Below are 23,771 nucleotides of genomic sequence, written 5' to 3' on the forward strand. Positions count from 1 at the left end.
TATTTCATGCCTGGGGGCTGTTGGGGAGAAATATTAGGTGCCTGAGGTCCACTGGGTAAATACTGTATATACTGTGTGTTTGGCCACTGGAGAGCCTGATATTATGTGGGGGTCAGTAAGGGAGCATAGTCATGGTAAAAGATTAATAAATATATATGCTGGGCAGGGAAACATAGGATAGTGTAGCTGTGAGGATACATTCACACAGTGCAGTTAAAACTAAACCTAAACTGTATCTTGAAAACCACATACAGTTTTGGTGAAACAAATTTGACATGTTTTTGTTGTAAATTCAAAAACTGCTGGCGGTTTTTTTTTTTTTTTTTTGGGGGGGGGGGGGGGATATGTTTGGTAGGGATGCTCCAAGACGTTTTTCCTTTCCAGGGGTGCCCAGAGTCAGAGAAAAGGTTGGAAACACTTGTGTAGGCTTTGGTGTAATTGCATACAATGCTCAATAAGGGCTGAACAGCTCATGCTATCACAGTTTGGGAAACACCAGGCATATGTGCAACATGTCCATCCTAGCTGTAGGGTAGGAAGAGGCGACCAATCAAGTGATTCAGACCAGGAGACAGAGCCCTTGGCAGCTCTTACCTGCCCCATTGAAGATGCTCGACATAATGACTGGGTTGATATTTAGTTTGCTGGGGACAGACTTACTTTAAATTTGCACATTTAAAGAAAAACCTCCATGACAGATTTCTACTATTATTAAGAAAACATGTAATAATTCCTTGGTTCTTGACCACCAGGTGGAGCCAAAAGTTAAAGGTGTACTTCAGGTGATTTTTGAAGATGGACTATTGTATCTGTAGAGCAAGAGTAAAACTATTTCTGACTTAAATTGTGCAGTTTTAGCATTTTCCACTTTGCAGGCCATTCTGTAGTTTGCATTTCTATCTGACCCAGTGTATGGAGACAATCTACCATGCCTTGCACTCCGTAAGAGGAGGATCTGTCCCATAAACTCTCTCCTACTCAGAAATAGCCCCAAATTCACATAGGACACAAATTGAGCTTACACATGATCAGTATTTGGTCAGTCTTTTACATCAGTATTTGTGAGCCAAAACCAGGAATTTTTGCTCACAAATACGGATGTAAAATAATCTTTCAATTATATATTTTTTTCTGTGTTTTTGGTACCACTCGTCTTTCTGCTTACAAATACTAATGCAAAATACTGACCATGTGAAAATGGTCTAAGGCGCTTTCTGTTCCCCCATAGCTCATTTTCACTCCTCCATCTCCATAGACATGTAAAATCGGAGTCATGGGAACTGAAAGTCCAATTGACATAGCTATTTATCAGCTTAAATAATATATAAAACCAAATAAAATAAAATTCTTGTTTTACTGCTGGTTGCTACAATTTTGTGGTATGGCTTTTGGCCTTGCAGGTTGTACTAGTGAAAAACCTAAAAGGAAAAAAAAAAAAGGTGGTATAGTATAAGGCTATCAAATCTAACCTATAAACCTACCAAGTTGATCCATGAGGCTGATGCCACATCAGAGGAAACCATTCCTTTCCAACTCCAATTGAAGAAGGTCCCTGCATCAACAATCTATCCCAAAAATTTCTAGCTGCCATAACCTGTGATATTCTTACTTTCAAGAACAATATTCAGGCCCCTGCTGAACTTATACAACGGTGAAGAAGAATTTGGATGTAGAAGTGGTCACACAAACGTGCCCCATTGCTCCATTCATTGTCAGTACCAGAGCAACAAATCACATGCATGTCCACCAGAATTTGAGATGGAGACACCGCCACTGGGGCAAATGGCAACCATGTACTCATTACCAATCTAGAGGGACACTTTAATTTAAAATTAACAATTTTAGGATTACAAAAAAAAAGTAATACATGTAAATATATTAGTAAAAAATATATATATATATTTTTTTTTACAATAAGTACATTTGGTAATTTTTCTAAAATATTGTGAGGACTTGTTCTAAGGCGATGACAAGTTGGAATTCTGGAGGATGTTCAGATTGCTTCATACTTACAATGTAGTAATCTAGTCAGGATGCCCTCAGCATGAATTTGGCACATTGTGACGTAGAGGAAGTAGCTTTGACCACAGAACCAGTAATAGATTTACACTTGGAACTACCAGTTTTCTGCACCCCTTGAAAGTTTTCATCCAGTTGTGTCACTTTGGGCAAAGGAAAATACACAGATTACAAGAAGTTCTGTATATGGACCTCCTGTGCGGTGAGGTCTCCATATAGAGACATTAGTGTTATAGGGTTACACTTCAGAGTCAATGAGTTTCCACATGTCTCAAGTTGGGTGTAACCTTTCCAAAACCCAGACTTCCCAGTAAATATTTTTCAGGAGACTCCTAGATTACAGTTCTCTGGTTGAGTAACCGCTTAGGCCCACACTCACTGAATTCGGTGCCAGTTTATTGGAGGATGAGCAATTGACTGGCCCTGTTTGTTCTGCTGACGAGAAATCACCATACAGCATACTAGTCAGTCTACAGACTTCAGAGCTTTCACTTTCGTCCCAGTGGTTTGTTTGAAAAAAGTAATTTCTTGTTTCAGAATTACAATGCTGTGGCTCAGAAGCGATGGCCTAGGAAGGAAAGAAAAAAAGGTTTGGTAAGGAGCCTGCACACAACCCTGAGTGTTACTAGTAGGGTGATATAGAACGGCTGCACAACTTCCCCTAATACCAAAGTGAATCTAAGGTCATTGTCACATGAGCATATGCCTCTGTGTAGCAGTTGTATATGAAGTGCTAAGGACAGGATAGGATCATCTTGTGAGCTTCAGGAAAACCTTCCTAAACAAGATGCAGCCCTGCTGTTGCCTATAAGCATATGGCTTGCATGGAAAGTGACACGTGTGTCAAACATATTGTATTAGCTGAATTGGTATGAATTTTCCATGCAATTTTTTGGAAAAGCTAGTGAAGGCAGACAGCTCAAATTGCAAAGAATGGAGCACTTACATGCTTAGGGCTACACGCAGTATGTAGTTGTACAACTGGTGCATTACCACTTTGCACCTAATGATAGTGAATTGGGAACCGCGAGGTGCCATGACTACAGTGATAGTTGGCGATGATGGATTTCTCTGTGACTACATTTAGGGCTAGTTCACACGGGCACAGAGGGGGCGGATTATGGCGCGGAATCCACGTCATAATCCGCCCCCTCACAATGGTGTTCTATGGAGACCGCTAGTGTTCTTTTTTCGAGCTGCCCTTTCTGCAGGCGGAATCCGCAGCTCGTTGAGCCGTTGCGTCCGCCTCGCGGCAGCAACCTCCGGAGTAGGCTCAAATGAAGCCACGGCATACCTCTAATTCTAAACATTTCATGAATTAATATGGCATTTGAATATACTAAACTTTGTAATATACCTTATTAAAGAGATCTGTTTCCTTCATCACTTATTAAACGGCTTTCCTTCTCATCTTCAATCTGACTGCTGGTTTACATAATTCCTCTCCACATTCATCCTCACACAAAGTGTTCTAAGGAGAAAGAAGGGGTATAGTAGGAGGTTGCTGCCGGCTGGTAATTGATTTATTACCTTATTCTGTGCACTGGTAGCCTCTTATCTACTAGCTTTGCAGTGCTAAAAGTTCACATAATAGCAGTGTAACAGTGTAAACTATATAAATTTGATATTGCTGTGAAAAGTCTGACCAGTAGAATGAAGGTAATTGGTCACTTTTAGTGAAAAGAAAACCAGTTTTTTTCCCCAATTTCACCCAATTCAGATTTTTTTTCTAGCTTCCCAGTACATCATACAGAATAATAAATTGCACCATTGCAATAAAAAATATGGGCTTTGGAAGATGAGTAAAATTTGAAATCATAAAAACAAAAATTGGCTTGGTCCTGAATAGGTTAAACAAATCCCATCCACACACTGCTAGAAAAATGTGCAGCAAGTCAATGTCTAGCTGTGGGTCCAACATGTTTTTCAAGGCCCAACTGCAGGGGCAGAGCCCATAGGGAAAACTAGCTGATCTGGTGCAGGATCGTAGCCACTGCGGACCTGCAACATGTGGCCTTAGCTTTAAGATGCTTTACTACCATTGCAGGATCGCTAGGATGTGTTTTTAATTATTTGATCGGTGGGGTCTGATGAAACAGACCCCCTCCTCTCCACCACTGACCTTCAGAAAGAACAGGGTTCAACATTAGTTACAGGGGACGTCTAATCAGAGAATATAGAGGGCAGGCCTGAGACATTCTTAGATTATATGGACATCTATTCAGTGGAATTGTATGGCACGTTGCTTCCACGTTGTTCACTGGTTATGTAGTCAGCCGTCAGCTGATCATCATTCAGGCTTATTATGAAAGGGCTGATAAAAGTTACCGCCCTCTTGTATAATAAGAGTCAATTTATATGTGACTATATTTGCCATGTCTTTTAAACTGGTGGGCAGATAAAAATGAATGGCAAAATTTTGAGGGTACATTAACAATCAAATCATTAAGCATATTGTACTTTGTGACAGGTCCACTTTTTGCCACCTCCACCAACTCCAACTCTTTGCATCCATCAATAGTCATGGCTTCACCGATTCTGGTGCAGTTGGAATTGTTTCTCCAGTTTCAGTACAAGCTGTCAGGTGGGCGGTCCCTGTCTTTATACATAATTACGATCTACCTTCCTGTCCGCATGACTCTTGCGGAGACCGTGGGATAAGCACATGGACCCCATTATAGTCTATGGGGTCCATGTGCTTTCACTGCACACCGCTTGCCAATGCTTTCGGTAGTCCGTTCAGGGGGTCCCCATGCGGACTCCTCTTAACGGATCACCGACCCAGATGTGAACGAGGCCTTAACAGGGAGTAAAAATGCTGCCCTGTAAAGATGTTGCTATGTGTACAGCATGGATTATTTTATAAAAGCATAAAGGTATATAAAGATACAATTTGATTTTTATTACTTAAAAATAATTTATTAGACAAAATAAATAATGACAAGAATAAATAATAAAAAAAAAATAATCCTGATGTTATTTTCACTGAAAATACTTGTGTGCGATCACACTATAGGGTACCGTGACTGCTCACACTGCATGCTAACACATGCCTGGCAAACATGTCAAAGACTCTCTTAGGATAGGTTTGGTCTATAGACCGTATGGGTTGGTTAGACTTATACAGTACATTGCAAAGAGAACACTTCATACAAATAATATAAAATAAATACAATAAAAATATTACTGAAAAATAAATATTTAAATAAAAGAAGATTCGGAAATAGATTATAAATAAAATAATTAACATTTAGCGACATAAATCAACGTGGGTGTTCCGATAACAGAACGGCAGAGGTTTACTACATAGTAGTAATTTGGTGTAAGTGTGTTCATTTAGAAACCTTCACACTGTTACGTACAGCTCGCGCTGTCTTCTGCATGTACTCCGTGAAGGACTGCAGGATAATATAGCTTGTTTGAATCTGTTTCCAAGGATCTTTAGATCTTAAGTCAGCTACTGTAATCCCAGATGTGTCTTCCTTGGAGTCAGAAGGAATTTCTTCCAGCTAGAATACAAGAGATAAGTTGAGTATTATTATTGTAAAACTTACTATCCACTACTGTAATGTTATAATAATATACTTAAAGGTTTGAGGGGTTTTCAACAGAGGCAGAACTTGGGGTAGGTGGGTACTTAGGACACCATTGGAGATGGGGTACACGATTATTTTTTTAGGACGGACAAGGGCAACTTAACCCAAGAACCTATACTGAAACCCTTGCCTTGAGCACGAAGACTTGTTACATTATTAGTGACTCATCACAAAGTTCCCTTGTACGTTCTGCAACCTCAAACCAGGTACGTTGCGCTGCCTTTAGATGTCATAGCTATATTCAAATATAGCAAGCACAGTTTTGTACATTTTTTCGTAAGCAAAAGTTATTCTCCGATTGCACGCTCTGCTGCATATTATAGAGAAATAGAGTATTTTTAGTCCTAGATATAGATTTGGGAGGGATTATCTTGCTGAGTGAAATTGTTACTTACGTAAGGGGGTAGCACGTGTTACGGTAATAGCAATACCACATATTTTATATAGCAGGAAAGTACAGTACTCACAAAATGAATGTAAATGTAGTTATACCGTACAGTAAGTTACAGATTAGGGAATGGTAGGGACTATATTTCAAGAGTAGCTTGTTGGGTAGCACCCATGGCATATGCCGTCCAGCTATATCTTAAATTTGGCTTAAATTTGTTAAATTCGCAAAACAATTTCATATTTCAATCCAGAAATGAAACTTACGTCTTTCACTTTGTTTGCCAGCTCGGTGCTCCTGTACTGTATAAACTCAAGGATGTCTTTGTTGCTTGGCATGGCTTCCTTTAGAAACTCCAAATATGTCTGGAACCTCAGAAGATCACTGTAGATTTTGGGCAGACATTTTTCCTAAAGAGAAATAAATGTGATGGTGAATGACAATTTTATATTAAGATGGAGTAATTATTCTCATAGATATTAGCGTAAACTGACAGTCTTAGATCCCTTCTCAAGGATGTTTTAGTAGAGGCGGCTTACATTATATAGAGGTGACCTATATCCTCAGTTCATTAAATTAATAACTGTCATTAGAATTTATCACTTTAACTGTCATCCTTAAAGGGTATGGCTGAGATAGTTTAGACATTTAGCTTTAACGAAAACCTCTCACCAACTCCTCTAAGACCAGGTTTTTGCCTCATTTAATAGACGCTGCTCCACTGATTCCAATGCAGTTAGATTTTTACTGTAGCCCCCACAATTCCTGAGCAATAACTGCTGTTCATTTTGGTGCTTCAGGTCATTTAGGTTCTCTACTGTCAAGTGAGTAGTGTCAAGCAGAAGCAGGCAAGGGGTGTCATTCTTAGCTTTGAATCACAACCCCTTGCCTACAACTGCCCACTTGCCAGTAAAAAGCCTAAGTAGCATAACAGGCACCAAAACTTCCTGCACTGATTGCTCCCATTTTGGTCTTTTCTTTTGGTGCTCTTCTCTTGGACGTCAATATGATCCTTGTAAATAAGTGTTTTTTAATTTATGATACAGTCGTTTTGGTGTAAATGAGCTTTTTGTATTAAAATATACTTTAGTAATTGTATTATACTACGCTCAATAACATGAATATTTCTGTACCTTATTGAAATTGGTGCTCAGGCATCCAGACTTGCTGTGTTTAATTTCTGGGAGTTCCAGGTCCGCTCTTAGGAAATGTTCAATACTGCTACTACACAGGTTGGGGATTTTGCACATCTACAAGAAAAAAAAATACAAATTATATTTAATATAGAAATGGAGATGAAAATCAACAGGTTTCATTACTAATAATGCTCAGAATACTCTGTCACTCTGTATATAGAATGTGGTGACTCACATTGGTGACCAAAACTGGGACAATTTGCATCATGGCCAGTTCGCAGACAGACAAATCATATATATCCTCCTAAAATGGGAACTGATTGCACCATATAAAAGAGTGGGTTTTTTTTTTTAAAGGAATTTGGTGTTAACTCACAGAATGAGTGGAACCCGAACTCCATGCAAATGTAATGCTAACCACTGAGCCACCATTATATTCATATTATTACTAGAGATGAGCGAACAGTAAAATGTTCGAGATTCAATATTCGTTTCGAGTAGCCGCTCAATATTCGATTACTCGAATCGAATATCGAATCCTATTATACTCTATGGGGGGGGAAATGCTCGTTTCAGGGGTAGGCAACGTTCCATCAAATTATACTTACCAAGTCCACGAGTGAGGGTCGGGCTGGATCCTCCGAGAAGTCTTCTCCGTGCAGCGTCCCCGCGGCGTCTTCCGGCTCTGAATTCACTCTGCCAGGCATCAGGCATCTGTAGGCATTCCCGCACTACAAGTGGGCATGCGCAGTCGGCTCTGCCCAGGCCCGATGCCTGGCAGAGTGAATTCAGAGCCGGAAGACGCCGCGGGGACGCTGCACGGAGAAGACTTCTAAAGGTAGGAGAAGAACCAGCGTTGATTAGCCGACTGTATAGCATTCAACCAATCAATGCTGGTTCTGCATCGAACTTTTCCATTCGAATAGCGAGTGGTACTCGATCGAGTACGAGTATTTCGAATACCGTAGTATTCAATCGAATACCTACTCGATCGGGTACTACTCGCTCATCTCTAATTATTACCTATTTTGGTGCATCGTGGAACGATAAAACCACACGCTGGCGATATACAAAAGACCGACTGGGGGGCGCTGACTATGTACAAAAGACTGACAGTAGCATTTCATGAGAGTCAACTCTTTATAGTGAGCAGAACCAAATAATCCAGATCACTAAAAAGAGTCAAAATCCCCATATGTAGTTATTATTGACCTATAAGGCCTTATGTATCAAAACTGTCTAACAGAAAAATCACAATCACAGAGCGGTTGGTATTTCACCAGAACAACTTAAAAAATGAAAGTTTAGTTCTGATTGGTTGCTATGGGTAACATGGACGTTTTTCTGTTAGCCACTAGTATATCAGCTTTTAGAAAAATTTTATATTTGTACAGACATAAAGCTTAATGAAAGATTTTTTACAAACTGAATGTACAACATTGAGCAGTAAAGCACGTGAGCTCAAGATGTAAAATGTGCTGTGCTGAGACGTTTGTCTCCGGGAATATGGCCGCATCATAGTGAGCAGAAATGACACAATTGTAGAGTATTTGGTATACAGAGACACAGGAGATGTGCTTAGCTGCCTGAACACCCCAGGGACTGTGACAGCTAAGGCCGAGACACCTTGTAATATCTTATTTACTGGCAGAGATGTACAGGGAAAGCCAGAGAAACTATGCAGGGAAAATAGCGAAAGCAACCAGAAGAAAAGTTCACCGAGAAGAAGCAGCAATGCAAAGTATTACATCACTGACCCAAGTGACAAAGCTATAAGACTCTGCATCGACACTACTAAATATATATGGAATGTAGGCAGAGAGAGTATAAGGTACAAGTGCTCAAACAGCTGGTCAGTAGAGGTGCTGAGAGTCTGACCCTAACTGACCCAATACTCAGGATAGGCCACTAATATGCTGACCTCAGAATACCCCTTTAAGGGCTTGTGTATAAGGATCTGTTTTGTGCAGGGCTGTAATAAGACTTCCATAGAAGTACACAGAGCCTCTGCTTTACCTCTACATTTCTCTGTCAGGTTCCATACCAATATAACAAAAAATTGTGGCAAGCACCACCTGGATAAAATGTGCTAACTAGCCACATGGCCTCCATCCATTGTTGTATAGGCTGCATGCAAAGCTCTGCTATGTACTCAAACCCTAAGCCTCTATTTACTTGACTGTTTCATGACCATTTTGCATCTGTGGGGCATCTGATTCAATGGATCCCTAATAGATTTGAGTCAATTGGAGGATCTGAGAAAATGGGCAAAAATACATGTCCAAAAAAAAGCTATCCAAATAAATATGTAAGAAAATAAATGTAAGAAAATAAAGTAAATATATGTATATTATTACAGAAACCATCAATGATAACGTCAGGAAGATATATCATATTCTAGCAGCAAGGATATATAGTTTGGCGATATTCACCTCTGAGCATAGCTTGTCAGCCTCTTTGTATAAGACATTTGCCACGTGTTCAAGATCTCCTTTAGTCTGACCACTGGTTGGTTGTTTGGTGGATATCGGTGCTGACCACACAGCTGGTAACATTGCATTTATTGCCAAATAAACCAGGAGGCATGCCAATGACGTACAGCCTGCAATAGGAAATGATGACAATGTAAGAAACTTACTAATACTTGTAAGTCGTGGCTACAGTATGTCTTAAGAACCCTTGACATAACATGTTCACATATCCTCATAAGACTTCATTTTATTCTATGGTTCCTGGTCTGTGCAGAATGAAGAAATATTATACAGCTAAAAGGGAGAAGATAGATAAACCACTGTCTAAGATGTTTCTTGAAATTTCTTATTGTAGAAGGCAATCTGAATATTAGTTGCTGGTTTTGTAGAAGCCAACCCAATATTTTAGGGTTCCAGTATATAACATTGATCTGATTTATGCTACAGAATATGTTGGCGCTATATAAATAAAGTTATTATTATTATTTAACATACTGAATGGAATAACTTTGCCAATATACTATTGCTAGGAATAATAAAATGCATACAGCTAAATGTAGAATATAGGAGTTATTTTATATTATAGACAATTTAAAGATAAGATGATAGCTGGTTACTGAATGGGGGTTAATATTATGTTAATATGTGTGCCCATTTATCCAATATATATACACACACTTTGCAATTAACACCATAGAAGATATGTAGTAAACAGTTACTTCTCTCGAGAATATTGCATGGTCATGGTAATACGGGGTTAACTAAGCAGTTCCTGTTATGTAATGCCCTGTGAAGCAGCGGAGCTCCCTGTGTCTGATAGTTCTCATCTACTAATACATTTCACTTACTTGTACTCTCCATTTCACGTGCTGATTTCTTTTCTTTCCACACTTGAGTGGATGAGCCCCTGGAAGAGTTGCTTCTGAATGAATGATCTCCATGTCCTCTCAAGTTGTATTTATTGAGAATTCTTGGGGAAAATCCATCTGAGGGCGTGTAGTCAGCCTATTGTGTAAGCATATAGTAAATTAAGAAGCTGAATGCTGAGTTTTCTCTGACAATTCCTTGAACGCGTAATCTATCTATCTATCCATCTATCTGTAACTATTTTAGTATTCTGGGATTTTTAGCAATGCTTTTTTGTTCACTATGAAAGTGATGTCTTAATCTGGATTCTCGCTAGATACTAATGCCTGTGCTTTACATCAGTTGTGTCCCATAGAGTACAGTACCAGAACCCATCTTACTACCTCATAACCTTAGCTTGATTTAATATTAGTTTAGATGGAAAAAGGACCATACTTTATTTTAATATTGAAGTCAATGCTGATGGACACAACAGCAAAGTCTTCAGTTTGTATCCATCATTCTGATGTTTTTAATGTCTGTTGTTCTGATCCCCTGATGGATCAGTGCAGTAGTGAGAGGAAGGTGCTCAGCTCACCCCACATGTGCTCTTAACTCATTTGCACAGGAATAAAAAGCATCTTTTTGTCAAAATCAAGCAGCAATTCTACAAACATATCCTAGCACTGTAAGACTTCTTGGAATAAAATTCCTTGAAAGATATTGTTCCAATTTGGCCTTATTCCACCACGTTATACTGTCTAATTAAAAGGTGACGCAAATCATGTTGTATATCTTTCAGCTCAACAGGAATATTCGGAGACCCAGAGGGACCTTCCGAAAAAATCCTGGAAAGAAGACTGGCCCATTCATTTTCTTTAGTGAGAAAATCCATAATCGAACCCAAATATGGCAATACAAATAGAATTAAATACCAGTAGGAAAAGAACAAAAACAAATAGTATTAACTTATAAATCACCAGAAACGCCTGGCTGACAATAAAAAACCATGCTAACCCTCTAAAAGTGAGTATATTGAAATATACCGATATAGTTCTAATGTATAACAAAATACTCAAAAATTCAGAATAAATAATCGATTCATTTTATTTGATATTCAACAGCACTAAATAATAAAACTAATTAAAACCAATACACAGGGTAAAGGTCTCACTCCGCTCCAAATATGGACACAATGTATATAATAAAGCACCAAATGCTATCTAATACTGATAGTATGTGTCCCATAAGTGCCAAGATAAAGATAGTTACAAGATATACATGTATAGAGTAACTAGCCAGTGCAAAAATATATAAAAATCACATCCACAGCAATTATATCAGCTTAAAGTATATGCAACCACTGTGACCTTGTGAAATAATGCGGCAAGCAACAGGCTAGATAGACATTGCACTATAATTAGGAACAATAATGTACTTTAGGGAATATATAGCCATCAATATTACCAGCATGTGCAAAAAATCATGCATAACATGAGCAAATATAAGATAATCAATACACAACCAATATCTGTAAGAGATTAGGACCTGCACCACAAGCCCCTACATATGATTTGCCCCTTTTGCTTTGTCAGGGGTTTTCCAAATTCTAGTACTGAGCACTATAAGGTAGTGGAGCTGGTTTAATAATGATTTTGGTGCTGACAGGCTCCCTTTTACCCCTTGATACAAAATCACATACATGTATGCGATTAAAAGCATGAGTAGGTGTATGGAGAGGACAGAGGAGCTGAGCCCTCTCTATACACAGCAGATGCCGGCTGTATAATACAACCAGTACCTGCTGTTAACACTTTAGATGCTGCGGTTGAACACAATAGCGGCATGTAAAGTGTGCAGGCTCCATGGGCATATTTTCCCAATCACTGCCCTCTGGCCAATCATCAGAGGGTGGCAATCGGTTGCTATGACAGCCGGTAGCCTATGGAATCTCGTCAGGCTTGTCAATACTGTGGTTCTATTACATGCTGCCATACGCAGCGTGTAATATAAGTCAATGTATTTGACTATACACTGAAATACATTAGCATTGCAGTCTAGAGTATGAGAGATCAGACCCCCTAGAGTTCAAAGTCCGTAGGGGTCTGAAAATAAAAGTAAAAGAAAAAAAAGTTTTTAAAAGTATGAAAAAAACCCCCAAAACATATAAAAGTTCTAATCTCCCCCCTTTCCCTAGATCACATATAAAAATACATGAATAAAAATAAACATAAACACATTAGAGATCCCTGCGCTCAAAAATACCCAAATTATTAAAATGTTACAGTATTTATCTCATACGATGAACACCCTAGCGGGAAAAAAAATCTAAATAGCCAAATAGCGTTTTTTTCAACACTTTACACCCCATAAAAAATTAAACAAAAAGAGATTCAAGCGTCAGACCTTCCCCAAAATGGTATGACTAAAATAACATCTTGTCCCGCATAAAAATACGCCATACCCAACTCCAAACACATAAATATGAAAAAGTTACATGTGTCACAATATGACAGCACACATTTTTTTTTCTATTTTGCAAAGTTTTAAATTTTTTAAAAGGTGTGAAAACATTACAAATACTATATAAATTTGGTATGGCCGTGATCATACTGACCCACAGAATACAGTTAACATGTAATTTTTGCAACATAGTGAATGGCATTTTCAGACACAGAGATACCTAATGTGTATGTGTTTCACAGTAATTTTCTACTTTTAGATGTATTCCAGGGAAAGGGGGTGATATAGAACTTATAGTTTTTTATATTATTTTTTTTAGATTTGTTTAAGACTTTTTTTTTTTTTTACTTACTAGTTTATTAGCCCCCCTATGGGGCTTGAACCTGCAATCACTTGATTGCAAGTCCCATAGACTGCAATACAACTGTCTTGCAGTGTATGGGAGATTCTATACATTACTTTCAGGCTAGTCATAGACCAGCTGCAATAGTAATATTCCTATGACAGGGCTGTGAGCCTTCATAAGGCTCCTGGCTATCACAGGAACAGGATGGCTCTTGTTATCTCGCCACGCTGGAGCTGACTTGCAACTTCAAAGGTACGGGGCTGGTGAGGACCAGCCCCTGGGACTGTTTTTACACTTTAGGGGGTCTTTGAAGTAGTAATGCCTGTTATCAGAGTGTACTCTGATCGCGGGCATTAGCTGCGGGTCTCTGATGTACATTACAGTGGAGGCCCGGTATCTAAGATGCCCGCTCTGGAGCCGCCATCATCTTTACACACCCAGCTTCTGCCGTAATAACATGGTGGATATTGGGATGGCTTCGCTGGGACACTCTCTCCTCCAAGCCTAGGGCCCGCACATTGTCCGACTCCTGCAGCTGTATGAATGCCCGCTGCAGGAAGCCGGTGGAGGCAGGAGTGGGGCAATGCTGCGACTCTGCTCCTCCATCTCCACAACACTCACATTCGAACTATAAGACACCCCCCCAATTTCCTCCCAAATTTTGGGGAAAAAAGTGCCCCTTAAAAAGTGCCCCTTATAGTCCAAAAAATACAGTATGTAGACGCAGAATTAATATTTTATGTGTGACTAAAGTTCTTAAGGTATGGGGACACTCGTCCACATTAGGGAGAGCGTGTGCCTACATAGGCAGTACGGAGACTTACAAGTCATTCCTGCTCCGCTGGGGATTATGGGTAAAAAATATGCAAATCTATTCTCCAGGATGGAATTAGGAGAACAGAGTGCACTCTGTACACCACCCTATAGAGAGCAGCATCCTTAACAATAGGCCAATAGGCCGAAACAGCGCTGTCCATAGCTGGGAATCTGTTCCTTTTGGAACAGAAATACTGATTTAGCAATTAAATCCACATCATGATTAAAAGACTTTATAACTGAGTCGTTCATGATGTTAAGGATGCTGCCCTCTATAGGGTGGTGTACAGAGTGCACTCTGTTCTCCTAATTCCATCCAGGAGAATAGATTTGCATATTTTTTACCTAAAGTTCTTAAGTATGTAAGAAATTATATCCTGTTGGGTTTATATCAATAAATATTAGACCATTTATTAATGATTAACTTAGTTTTCATTTACACAGTGAAGTTAAAACTGTATCAAAACTACACTAAAAAACTAAAAATGTGATTTTTACAAGTGAACCCTGTTATGTAAATGTATGTAGTTATTATTGTTTGGTGTTACGGGTTGGTATACTATGTCATTTGATATGATACAATCTCACCCTTAAACTTGATCCATTGGGAATTAGGGAGGAGGGTCCTCTTGGAACCCGTATGGTGAAGGCTTTTGATTGGATTTGTAAGTTGGTGACTTATCGAACCCTATGTACTATGTACAGTTAAGTCCTGTTGCTCATTCCTTGGTTCAACTTCATTTTCAGTGAATTCTTGGCTCAACTTTTTAGTGAAAAAAAATTTGAGAAAAGAGTGTAGTCATTCAGCTATTTTTTGTCAGTGAGTGTTCAATAACCGTATAAATTGAATCACTTTTCAGTGTCGAAAAAATGTTCTCGTCCAAGTCTGTTTCCTTTTAGTTCCAGTCTTGGTAGTAATTCTCTGGCATGATCCTCCAAGTGAATCATTCACAAGTATAGTAGTCAATGTAGAAGAAACCTTTCCAGTTTTAAGTAATGAAACTTATTCACTTTCATGGACGAAAGCTGGACTGTTTCATTGTGACATAGTATGAGCGCGTGACTGTAATACATTGTCGTAATACATTAATATACCTCATCAGCTCTTTCTATAATAAACTACCGTCATGATATTGCCAAATGTTGTGCCAAGTAACAAGCATAGTTTTGCCACATCAAATTTGATTTGTAACAGTTTTGTGAATATTTCTAAACTCTATGGTTGCTAATTCTCTAAGGCCCGGTTCACATCTGCGTTCAGTATTCCGTTCAGGGAGTTGGGAACCCCTCCTGAATGGAATACCGAACTTAATGATAGGCGATGAGCAATGAAAGCACACGGACCCCATAGACTTTATTGGGGTCCGTGTGTTTTCCGCACGCTGTCCTGTGGAGAGGAGAGTAGTTCATGAAGTACTTTTCTCTCCACATGATCCATGCGGACACTGCACAAACAAACGCATGGATCCCATTAAAATCTTTGCTCACTGCTTGTCAATGCATCCGGTATTCCATTCCGATCCCGAACTCCCCGAACGGAATAAACTATAAAGTCCAGTTAAATAAGCTGGAGCTATAAACACTTATTGACAAAAAATAACAAAACCCACATAGAAACGTTGGATTGCTTCAAAACTCAGCATTTATTTATATCTCTGGCAGATACAGTGGCGTAACTAGGAATGGCGGGGCCCCATGGTGAACTTTTGACATGGAGCCCCCTCCCCTTCCTGACCGACACCGAAGACCTCGACCCCTCGCCGCATTCTTGCGTGCTCTATTATGCCCCATAGTGGCCCCTGCACACAGTGTAAGTAAATAGGGCCTATTAAGAAAACTAAAACAAAAAACGCAAGGGTAGTGGCTGGCATCGGGCCCCTAATGACCCAGGCCCTATGGCAGCTGCTACCCCTGCTACACCGGTAGTTACGCCACTGGGCAGATATGTAAATGATTACAAGCGTGGTCTGATTAGACACTGGGCCTTGTCACAAGAGGGCATAAAAGTGCTTCCTTTGCTGCCCTATAAAAAAGGTTGTCTAAGGCTGCTATTGGGTTGTGTACATCTTGGAGAGAGATTGTTAACTGCTAGACATGATTCATGCTTAAAGAGGACCTTTCATCAGATCAGGCACAGGCAGTTCTATATACTGCTGGAAAGCCGACAGTGCGCTGAATTCAGCACACTGTCGGCTTTCCCGATCTGTGCCCGGTGTAAAGCGCTATCGGTCCCGGTACCCGGAAGGGCGTTTCTGACAATGTTTCCTTATAGCATACTGTATTTTTTCCCCATCGGAGCCTCTATGACCATTTCACATTTCAGACACTAGCATGTTTCACTATGTAATGCTATGACACTAAATTACATTTTTTTGTGTAATTTCACTTCCACAATCTAGACAAAGTTAGCACCTTCATTATACACCACTGTCTCTGCCCAGGCCAATTGCATGTGCTTAGCAATTCCTTGTGGTTATCAGAAGTATCTTTGGTGTCTTGGCAGTCATTATTTGTCCTTCCACTGACAACCAGCCACCATCACCTTCATTTGCAGTGATGTCATGAACAAGAAACCTGGACTGTTACACACTAGAACAAAGCACATTAAATGCTGACAAACACCATGAAATGCTCATGTTGACATGCTGCCCAAACTGTTGGTGTGATGATCTGGAGACTTGGTTACCTTAGTAGTGATACAGCTCACCAAAATGTGCAGGACATTCTGCAGCCACATGTATTGCTCACATGTTTTGGCTTCTGGCTGGTATTATTCAGAAGCATAAATACTTGCAACCCACACACTGGGAGAGTTTCCCAGGAATGTCACCCCTAAATTGCAACTCTTTGACCCGGTTCCCATGGAGTAATGCGCCGCTCATTCTGACACGTAAACACGTGTCAGAGTGAGGTGCTTCAAAACAGATCCCATTGAATTCAATGGGTTCCATCTTACGCGCGCTACACATTGACATCTATGGAAGGCTTTTTAACCCATTGATTTCAATGTGTATCGCGCATAAGACGGCACCCATTGAAGTCAATGGGATCTATTTTGAAGTGCCTCACTGTGACACATGTTATGTGTCAGAATGAGCGGCGTGATACTCCGTGGGAATGGGGCCTTTCATCGTCAGTCACCAGATTTATTGCCAATCAATTATTTATGGAACCAGCTGGGATGCTACAGCAACTTCTGTGTGTGCAGGATCTACAGGCCCAACTGTATGCCTCCATGCCCTACAGTATCTCATATTGTATCTAGGCTAGAGGTCGCCCAATATGGGACTAGGGCCTCTTCAGTTGTACAGTTTTCCCCAAAAAAATGTTACCTTTGGCTCTACCATTGTAATCACTTACATATATTATCATTACATTTGCACATAGAAAGTTTCTGAAAATCCCAACAACTCCTCCTTGGGGGGATTTGTCAATGAATGTAAAAAGCAATAGTGCGATAGTAATGTGTCATGTGCAGACAAGAGATGAGTAGCTAACTTCCTGAGATTTCTGGATCACATCAGCATCTTTCGTGGCCACAAATTGATGAAGCAATGGAGAAATAATAACCTTAAGGGCAGTGGGGTAAGGGTTGATTTGCCAGATTTGCCTTCATAAAGGAGGAAAATCTGGCAAATAAGATCCCACCCCTGCTGCACTTGAGGCTGATTTGTATAGCCATATAAAGATGATTATGGCTTCATTAATTTCTGGCCACAAAAGTAAAGTTCTGTTCCTATTAAGGGCTCGTACGTAATAGTATTATTGGCTGCAGTGATGTAGTATGTGAGTCCATATGATGATTAGCTTTATAGAGATAAAGCTCCTCTGACTTACACTGTATGTACTGTGTGTGCAAATTTGTGCTCTTACCTTACCTTCTGCTTGTAAGAGTTTACTGGGAGAAACCTATCCCAAGCAGGAAGACCAGAGGAGTCCGACTGACGCTGCAGGATAGAGGATACACTGAGAATCTGCAGTATTAGTGTGAGTTAGGCAACAGAAATTCCATGTTGTTAATCTGTCACTGGCCAACCTAAGGCCAGGGCCCCATCTTGCAAAAAAGCAACATTTTATATTACCTGCAAATCCCCACATTACCATTACCATCCATACATTGCTGAAAACAATCTGCAGTGGAAATGCTACGATTTCATAAATGCTTGTGTTTTTGTAAATCACATCATGTCAATTATATCTACGGAAGTGCTGGCGTTTTCTGCATAGGTATAATAGAGGCAGAAAGTCCGGAGAGTAAGGTTGAGCGATCGTGTTTGGAAAAAATCGGATTCCGATCGGCGATCGAGAAAATTTCACGATCGCGATCGGAATTCCGAACACAATCTTTTTAGGTGGGATCGAGATTGGTAAAATTTCCCACAATGCCTTCACACTGAGTATATAGTGTATACTCAGTGTGAAGGCTCTGCTGCGGTTCCATAGGTATGAATGGAAGCAGCCGGCACGCAGCCTTAACCCCCCTGCACACCGCCTGCCTCCATTCATTCTAATGGGAGACTAAAGTAACATCTCTAGTAGCTACTTACCTCCAGAGATGGCTGCTCCGGTGTTCTTCTCCTCTCTGCCGCTCCACGTGATGACTCCCCTCCCAGTACCCGCCCACACTCTCCTAACCCGCTCACACTCTCCTAACCTGGGAGGCAGGGGACAACGAGGCGAAGAAGACTGCAGCGTGGAGCGGCAGCGAGGCGAAGAACCTCGGAGCAGCGGAGCAGCCATCTCTGGAGGTAAGTGGACACCAGGGGGGACTAAGTAGCCAGAGGATTAAAAAGAAATCCTCTGGCTTCTTAGTGATTCACTACACAGCGTGGATTCTAACATTTGTTAGATTCCATGCCGTATAGTGAATAGGATTGCTTTTAAAATCCGACCTCCGATTAATAAAAAAATCCCATTGACTTGCATAGGGATCGGAATTGGGATCGAGATCGGGTTCGAATAAAAAATGATCGGAAATCGGATTTTCAAATCGATCCTGAAAAGTCAGGATCGGCTCAACCCTACCGGAGAGAAAAAATCTGTGGACTTTCTGTGATAAATGCTGTGGAAAAACTGCAGTGTGTTGCCTCCGCTGTTTTTATTGCAGTGTTTTTCGGCTGCATCTCGCTACATGAGGCTCTGCTTTAGATAGGACTTAAAGGGATCCTATCAATCAGAAAGTATTTTTTCTCCCTAACACGTCGGAATAGTCTTAAGAAAGGCTATTTGTCTCCTACCTTTAGATGTCCAGATGCGCCGCTGTTCCGTAGAAATACCGTTTTTTTACTGGTATGCAAATGAGTTATCTCGCAGCACTGGGGGCGGGCCCCAGCGCTCAAACAGCACTGGGGGCGTCCCAAATGCTGCACAAGAACTCTCCAGCGACACCTCCATCTTCTTCAGGAACATCCTCTTCTTGTGTTTTTTTCCGGCGTAGGCGGTGAAACTTGTACTCCTCGGGCCTGGGCCTGGGCAGAGGCAACTGCGCATGCCCACGGCCACAAGAAAAATGGCCGCTTACACAGTAAGTAAGCGGCCATTTTCTTGTGGCCTGAGGGCATGCGTAGTCGGCTCTGCCCGAGGCCTACAAGTTTCACCGCCTGCGCCAGAAGAAGACATATGAAGAGAATGTTCCTGATGAAAATGGAGGCGTCAGTGGAGAGTTCTTGTGTAGCATTTGGGACGCCCCCAGTGCTGTTTGAGTGCTGCGAGAGAACTCATTTGCATTCCAGCGAAAACCGGTATTTCTACGGAACAGCGGCGCGGAGAAGAATAGCCTTTCTTAAGGCTATTCTGACGTGATAAGGTCAAAAAATTAATTTTAAAATTAATAAAAAATTAATTAAAAAAAAGGAACACAAAGCAGCAGCGCAGGGTGAGCTGTTCTGTTTAACCCCTATTTTCCTCTATGGGAGACACACCATAGAACAACCGCATATGACTGTTTTGGGAACTCTGGACCTGGCGGATGGGAGACCATGCCCTATAGATTGGAATACCCCTTTGCTTACAGGAAACCCCCCATTGAAATGAGGGGCTAGTTGTTTGCAATGATTTGGAAATTTTATTGTAGATAAAAATATTTTGGACACATTTTACACCTAAACTTTCACAAAACATTTTGTTCCCCATGAAATTCAACAAAAACTTTGAGATTGGTTCAGTGTTGACGCATCATCTCCGTATACCTTGTGTGGTAACAAATGATCGATATTGAGCAATGCAGATCTGCAGTTACCACTTAAGCGTCAATGAATATTCAATAAGAATGTAACTTCCCCTCTTGAGTTTCAGTAGAAATCACTTGTTTTGCACTAAAATAGATGTTAACAGATGACCCTGCACATGCACATTGGGTGGAACAGATCCTGCTGAACACCCAAATTTTTGATTGGAAGCCTCAGTAAAGTTCTGCGTGTGCCTATGGCTAAAAACAGGATGGGCCATTAAGAGTCCCATGATATATGACTACTGCTGACTAAGTTCAATGGGGAGAGAAGTGCGTCAATGTATGGTATAAATGTATTAGTAAATCTATTTTCTATTGGCACTCAGCCAAATCCCATGTCTAACCTAAAAAATAGTGTTTTATAAGTGGCCTCAGATGACTAAATCTGGTTATATTGAGATTGATATAAGGTTTATGTCTATTGTAACTATCCAATCCTTCGCTCTAGGAATACAAAGCTTGTCATTCATTAAAAGAATTTTCAAAACTGTGATTCAGCGCTATCCATTGAGAAGATATTGTTCTGTAGTTGTAAGGGGAAGTGTTAAAGGGACAGTACTTATTGTACTCTATATAGAAATGAATCCACAAGTGCCACTTGAGCTGTTACTTCAGTGGCATTTGCTGTTTCCCTAGAAAATTTATTCAACTGCCCCTAACCCTGCCCGTGTCCATTTGGCTCTACTCAACAGCAAAAAAGTCAATGGTACCACCGCACACTCTAAAATTATATGTGGTGCTAGCGAAAAAAAGGTCCTTCAACCCAAATATAGTAGTGAAAATAGATTTTGCTGCACACACTTTTTTGTGATCAAAGAAATATAGAGATTTATTTTCCAATATAGTTAACGCTTTTTGACACAATGCAAAATATTGGTATAGAAAGACAGGCTAGATCATTTGGATATGATGTTTCGGTCCTTAGACCTTCATCAGAAGTGATCTAGTGTGGTAGCAGGATCAGTATAAGTGTCAAGGCTCTAATGAGTCCCTGGCACCCCCATACATTAATAGTACTCTTTCTGTTGTATATAATGTATACAAATTATAATGCCCCCTTAGTATCCGCCACACAGTATAATGCCCCCTTAGTATCCACCACATAGTATAATGCCCCCTTAGTATCCACCACATAGTATAATGCCCACTTACTATCTGCCACACACTATAATGCCTCCTTAGTATCCACCACATAGTATAATGCCCACTTACTATCTGCCACACACTATAATGCCCCCTTAGTATCCTCCACACAGTATAATGCCCCCTTAGTATCCGCCACACAGTATAATACCCCCTTAGTATCCGCCACACAGTATAATGTCCCCTTAGTATCCGCCACACATTATAATGCCTCCTTCAGTGGCGTAACTAGGAATGACGGGGCCCCGTGGCGAACTTTTGACATGGGGCCCCCCCAAACCGATGCCGAAGACCTCAACCGACCCCCTCCTCAGAACTCTATTATGTCCCTTAGTAAGCCCTCACACAGTATTAACCCCAATAGTGGCCCCTGCACACAGTATTAACCCCAATAGTGTCCCCTGCACACAGTATTAACCCCAATAGTGTCCCTTGCACACAGTATTAACCCCAATAGTGTCCCCTGCACACAGTATTAACCCCAATAGTGTCCCCTGCACACAGTATTAACCCCAATAGTGTCCCCTGCACACAGTATTAACCCCAATAGTGGCCCCTGCACACAGAATTAACCCCAATAGTGGCCCCTGCACACAGTATTAACCCCAATAGTGGCCCCTGCACACAGAATTAACCCCAATAGTGGCCCCTGTACACATAGTATTAACCCCAATAGTGGCCCCTGCACACAGTATTAACCCCAATAGTGGCCCCTACACACAGAATTAACCCCAATAGTGGCCCCTGCACACATAGTATTAACCCCAATAGTGTCCCCTGCACACAGAATTAACCCCAATAGTGTCCCCTGCACACAGTATTAACCCCAATAGTGGCCCCTGCACACAGTATTATGTCCCACTGTGGACATCCATAAACAATTATTATACTCTGGGGTCTTTTCAGACCCCAGAGTATAATAATCGGAGACCCGGGGGAATAAAAACATTTAAAAAAAAAAAACAGTTGCTTACCTGTGCCCGGCTCCTAGGCTGTCGGCTGCCGGCTGCCGCTCTTGTCCTGCATTAATGACGTCGGACGTCACATGACCCGGGAAGCAGACCCGGGTCATGTGACGTCAGAGACGTCAGACACGAATGAGGGAGGCCGGAGGCAGGATCGTGGAGAGGTAAGTAACACTGTTTGTTATGTTCCTTACGTTTCCCGGTCCGCTGATCATTATACTCGGGGGTCTGCAAAGACCCCCGAGTATAATGATAGTGTTTGTGGGGCCCAGCCAGGATCGGCAAGTGAATGGGGCCCGTAACGGACTATTTAAAAAAAACAAAAAAAAAAACGCAGCGGTAGCGGCTGTCACCGGGCCCCCTAATGGCCCGGGCCCTGTGGCAGCTGCTACTGCTGCTACCACGGTAGTTATGCCCCTGGCCTCCTTAGTATCCACCACACAGTATAATGCCCACTTAGTATCAGCCACACAGTATAATGCCTCCTTAGTATCCTCCACACAGTATAATGCCCCTTTAGTATCCGCCACACAGTATAATGCCCCCTTAGTATCTGCCACACAGTATAATGCCCCCTTAGTATCTGCCACACAGTATAATGCCCCTTTAGTATCTGCCACACAGTATAATTCCCCCTTAGTATCCTCCACACATTATAATGCCCCCTTAGTATCCACCACACAGTATAATGCCCCCTTAGTATCCGCCACACAGTATAATGCCCCCTTAGTATCCTCCACACAGTACAATGCCCCCTTACTATCTGCCATACAGTATAATGCCTCCTTAGTATCCGCCACACAGTATAATGTCCCGTTAGTATCCTCCACACAGTATAATGCCCCCTTAGTATTCTCCACACAATACAATGCCCCCTTAGTATCCGCCAGACAGTATAATGCCCCCTTAGTGGCCCCTACGTAGTCTAAAGGCCCCTTTCAACTGGCTTTCATTCTTTTCTGGAGTGCTGCGGATTATACTTTACTATATATTATAACTGTAGGGTGTTACCGTTTCTATGAATGCCAACATAACAGACAGTAGAGCTGGCTTTTTTTTCAAGAATATTAGTAGAAGTTGATGGACCGTGTGCCACAATTATAGTGTTCAAAAAGTTACAAATTTATATGCAAGCCCCATTTCTGTATGACTTTTTACCCTTTTTCCTCAGGTCACAATACTGTTTGGAAATGTAGATGGGGCTTAGCGGTTGAGTCAGGGCTGTAAAATCTGGGCTAAATTTTAGCCGAATTCTAGATTTCAGTTTAGGCTGAAATGTGCCTTGAAATGAGCCAAATCTTTTAAGAGACTTGAGCCTAATAAATGTGAAGCAGAGAGGACTTTTCTCAGTAT

At 41.0% G+C, this 23,771-nt stretch overlaps 1 protein-coding gene across 1 annotated transcript in view; it reads right to left on the minus strand.

Annotated features, from left to right (window-relative positions):
* Window positions 1-5,351: 5,351 nt before the first annotated feature.
* The window catches only part of IL6 (interleukin 6), a 29,374-nt gene continuing 10,954 nt past the window's right edge, over window positions 5,352-23,771 (minus strand). Inside the window, exons 2-6 of the mRNA XM_075272001.1 lie at window positions 10,459-10,615; window positions 9,572-9,741; window positions 7,137-7,253; window positions 6,270-6,413; window positions 5,352-5,528 (exon numbers count right to left, since the gene is read on the minus strand). Coding sequence (XP_075128102.1) covers window positions 5,352-5,528; window positions 6,270-6,413; window positions 7,137-7,253; window positions 9,572-9,741; window positions 10,459-10,615 — 765 coding nt within the window. The remainder of the gene's footprint in view (window positions 5,529-6,269; window positions 6,414-7,136; window positions 7,254-9,571; window positions 9,742-10,458; window positions 10,616-23,771) is intronic.

This window comes from Leptodactylus fuscus, chromosome 4, assembly GCF_031893055.1.
Source record: "Leptodactylus fuscus isolate aLepFus1 chromosome 4, aLepFus1.hap2, whole genome shotgun sequence".
In the NCBI taxonomy this organism is placed as follows: Eukaryota; Metazoa; Chordata; class Amphibia; order Anura; family Leptodactylidae; genus Leptodactylus; species Leptodactylus fuscus.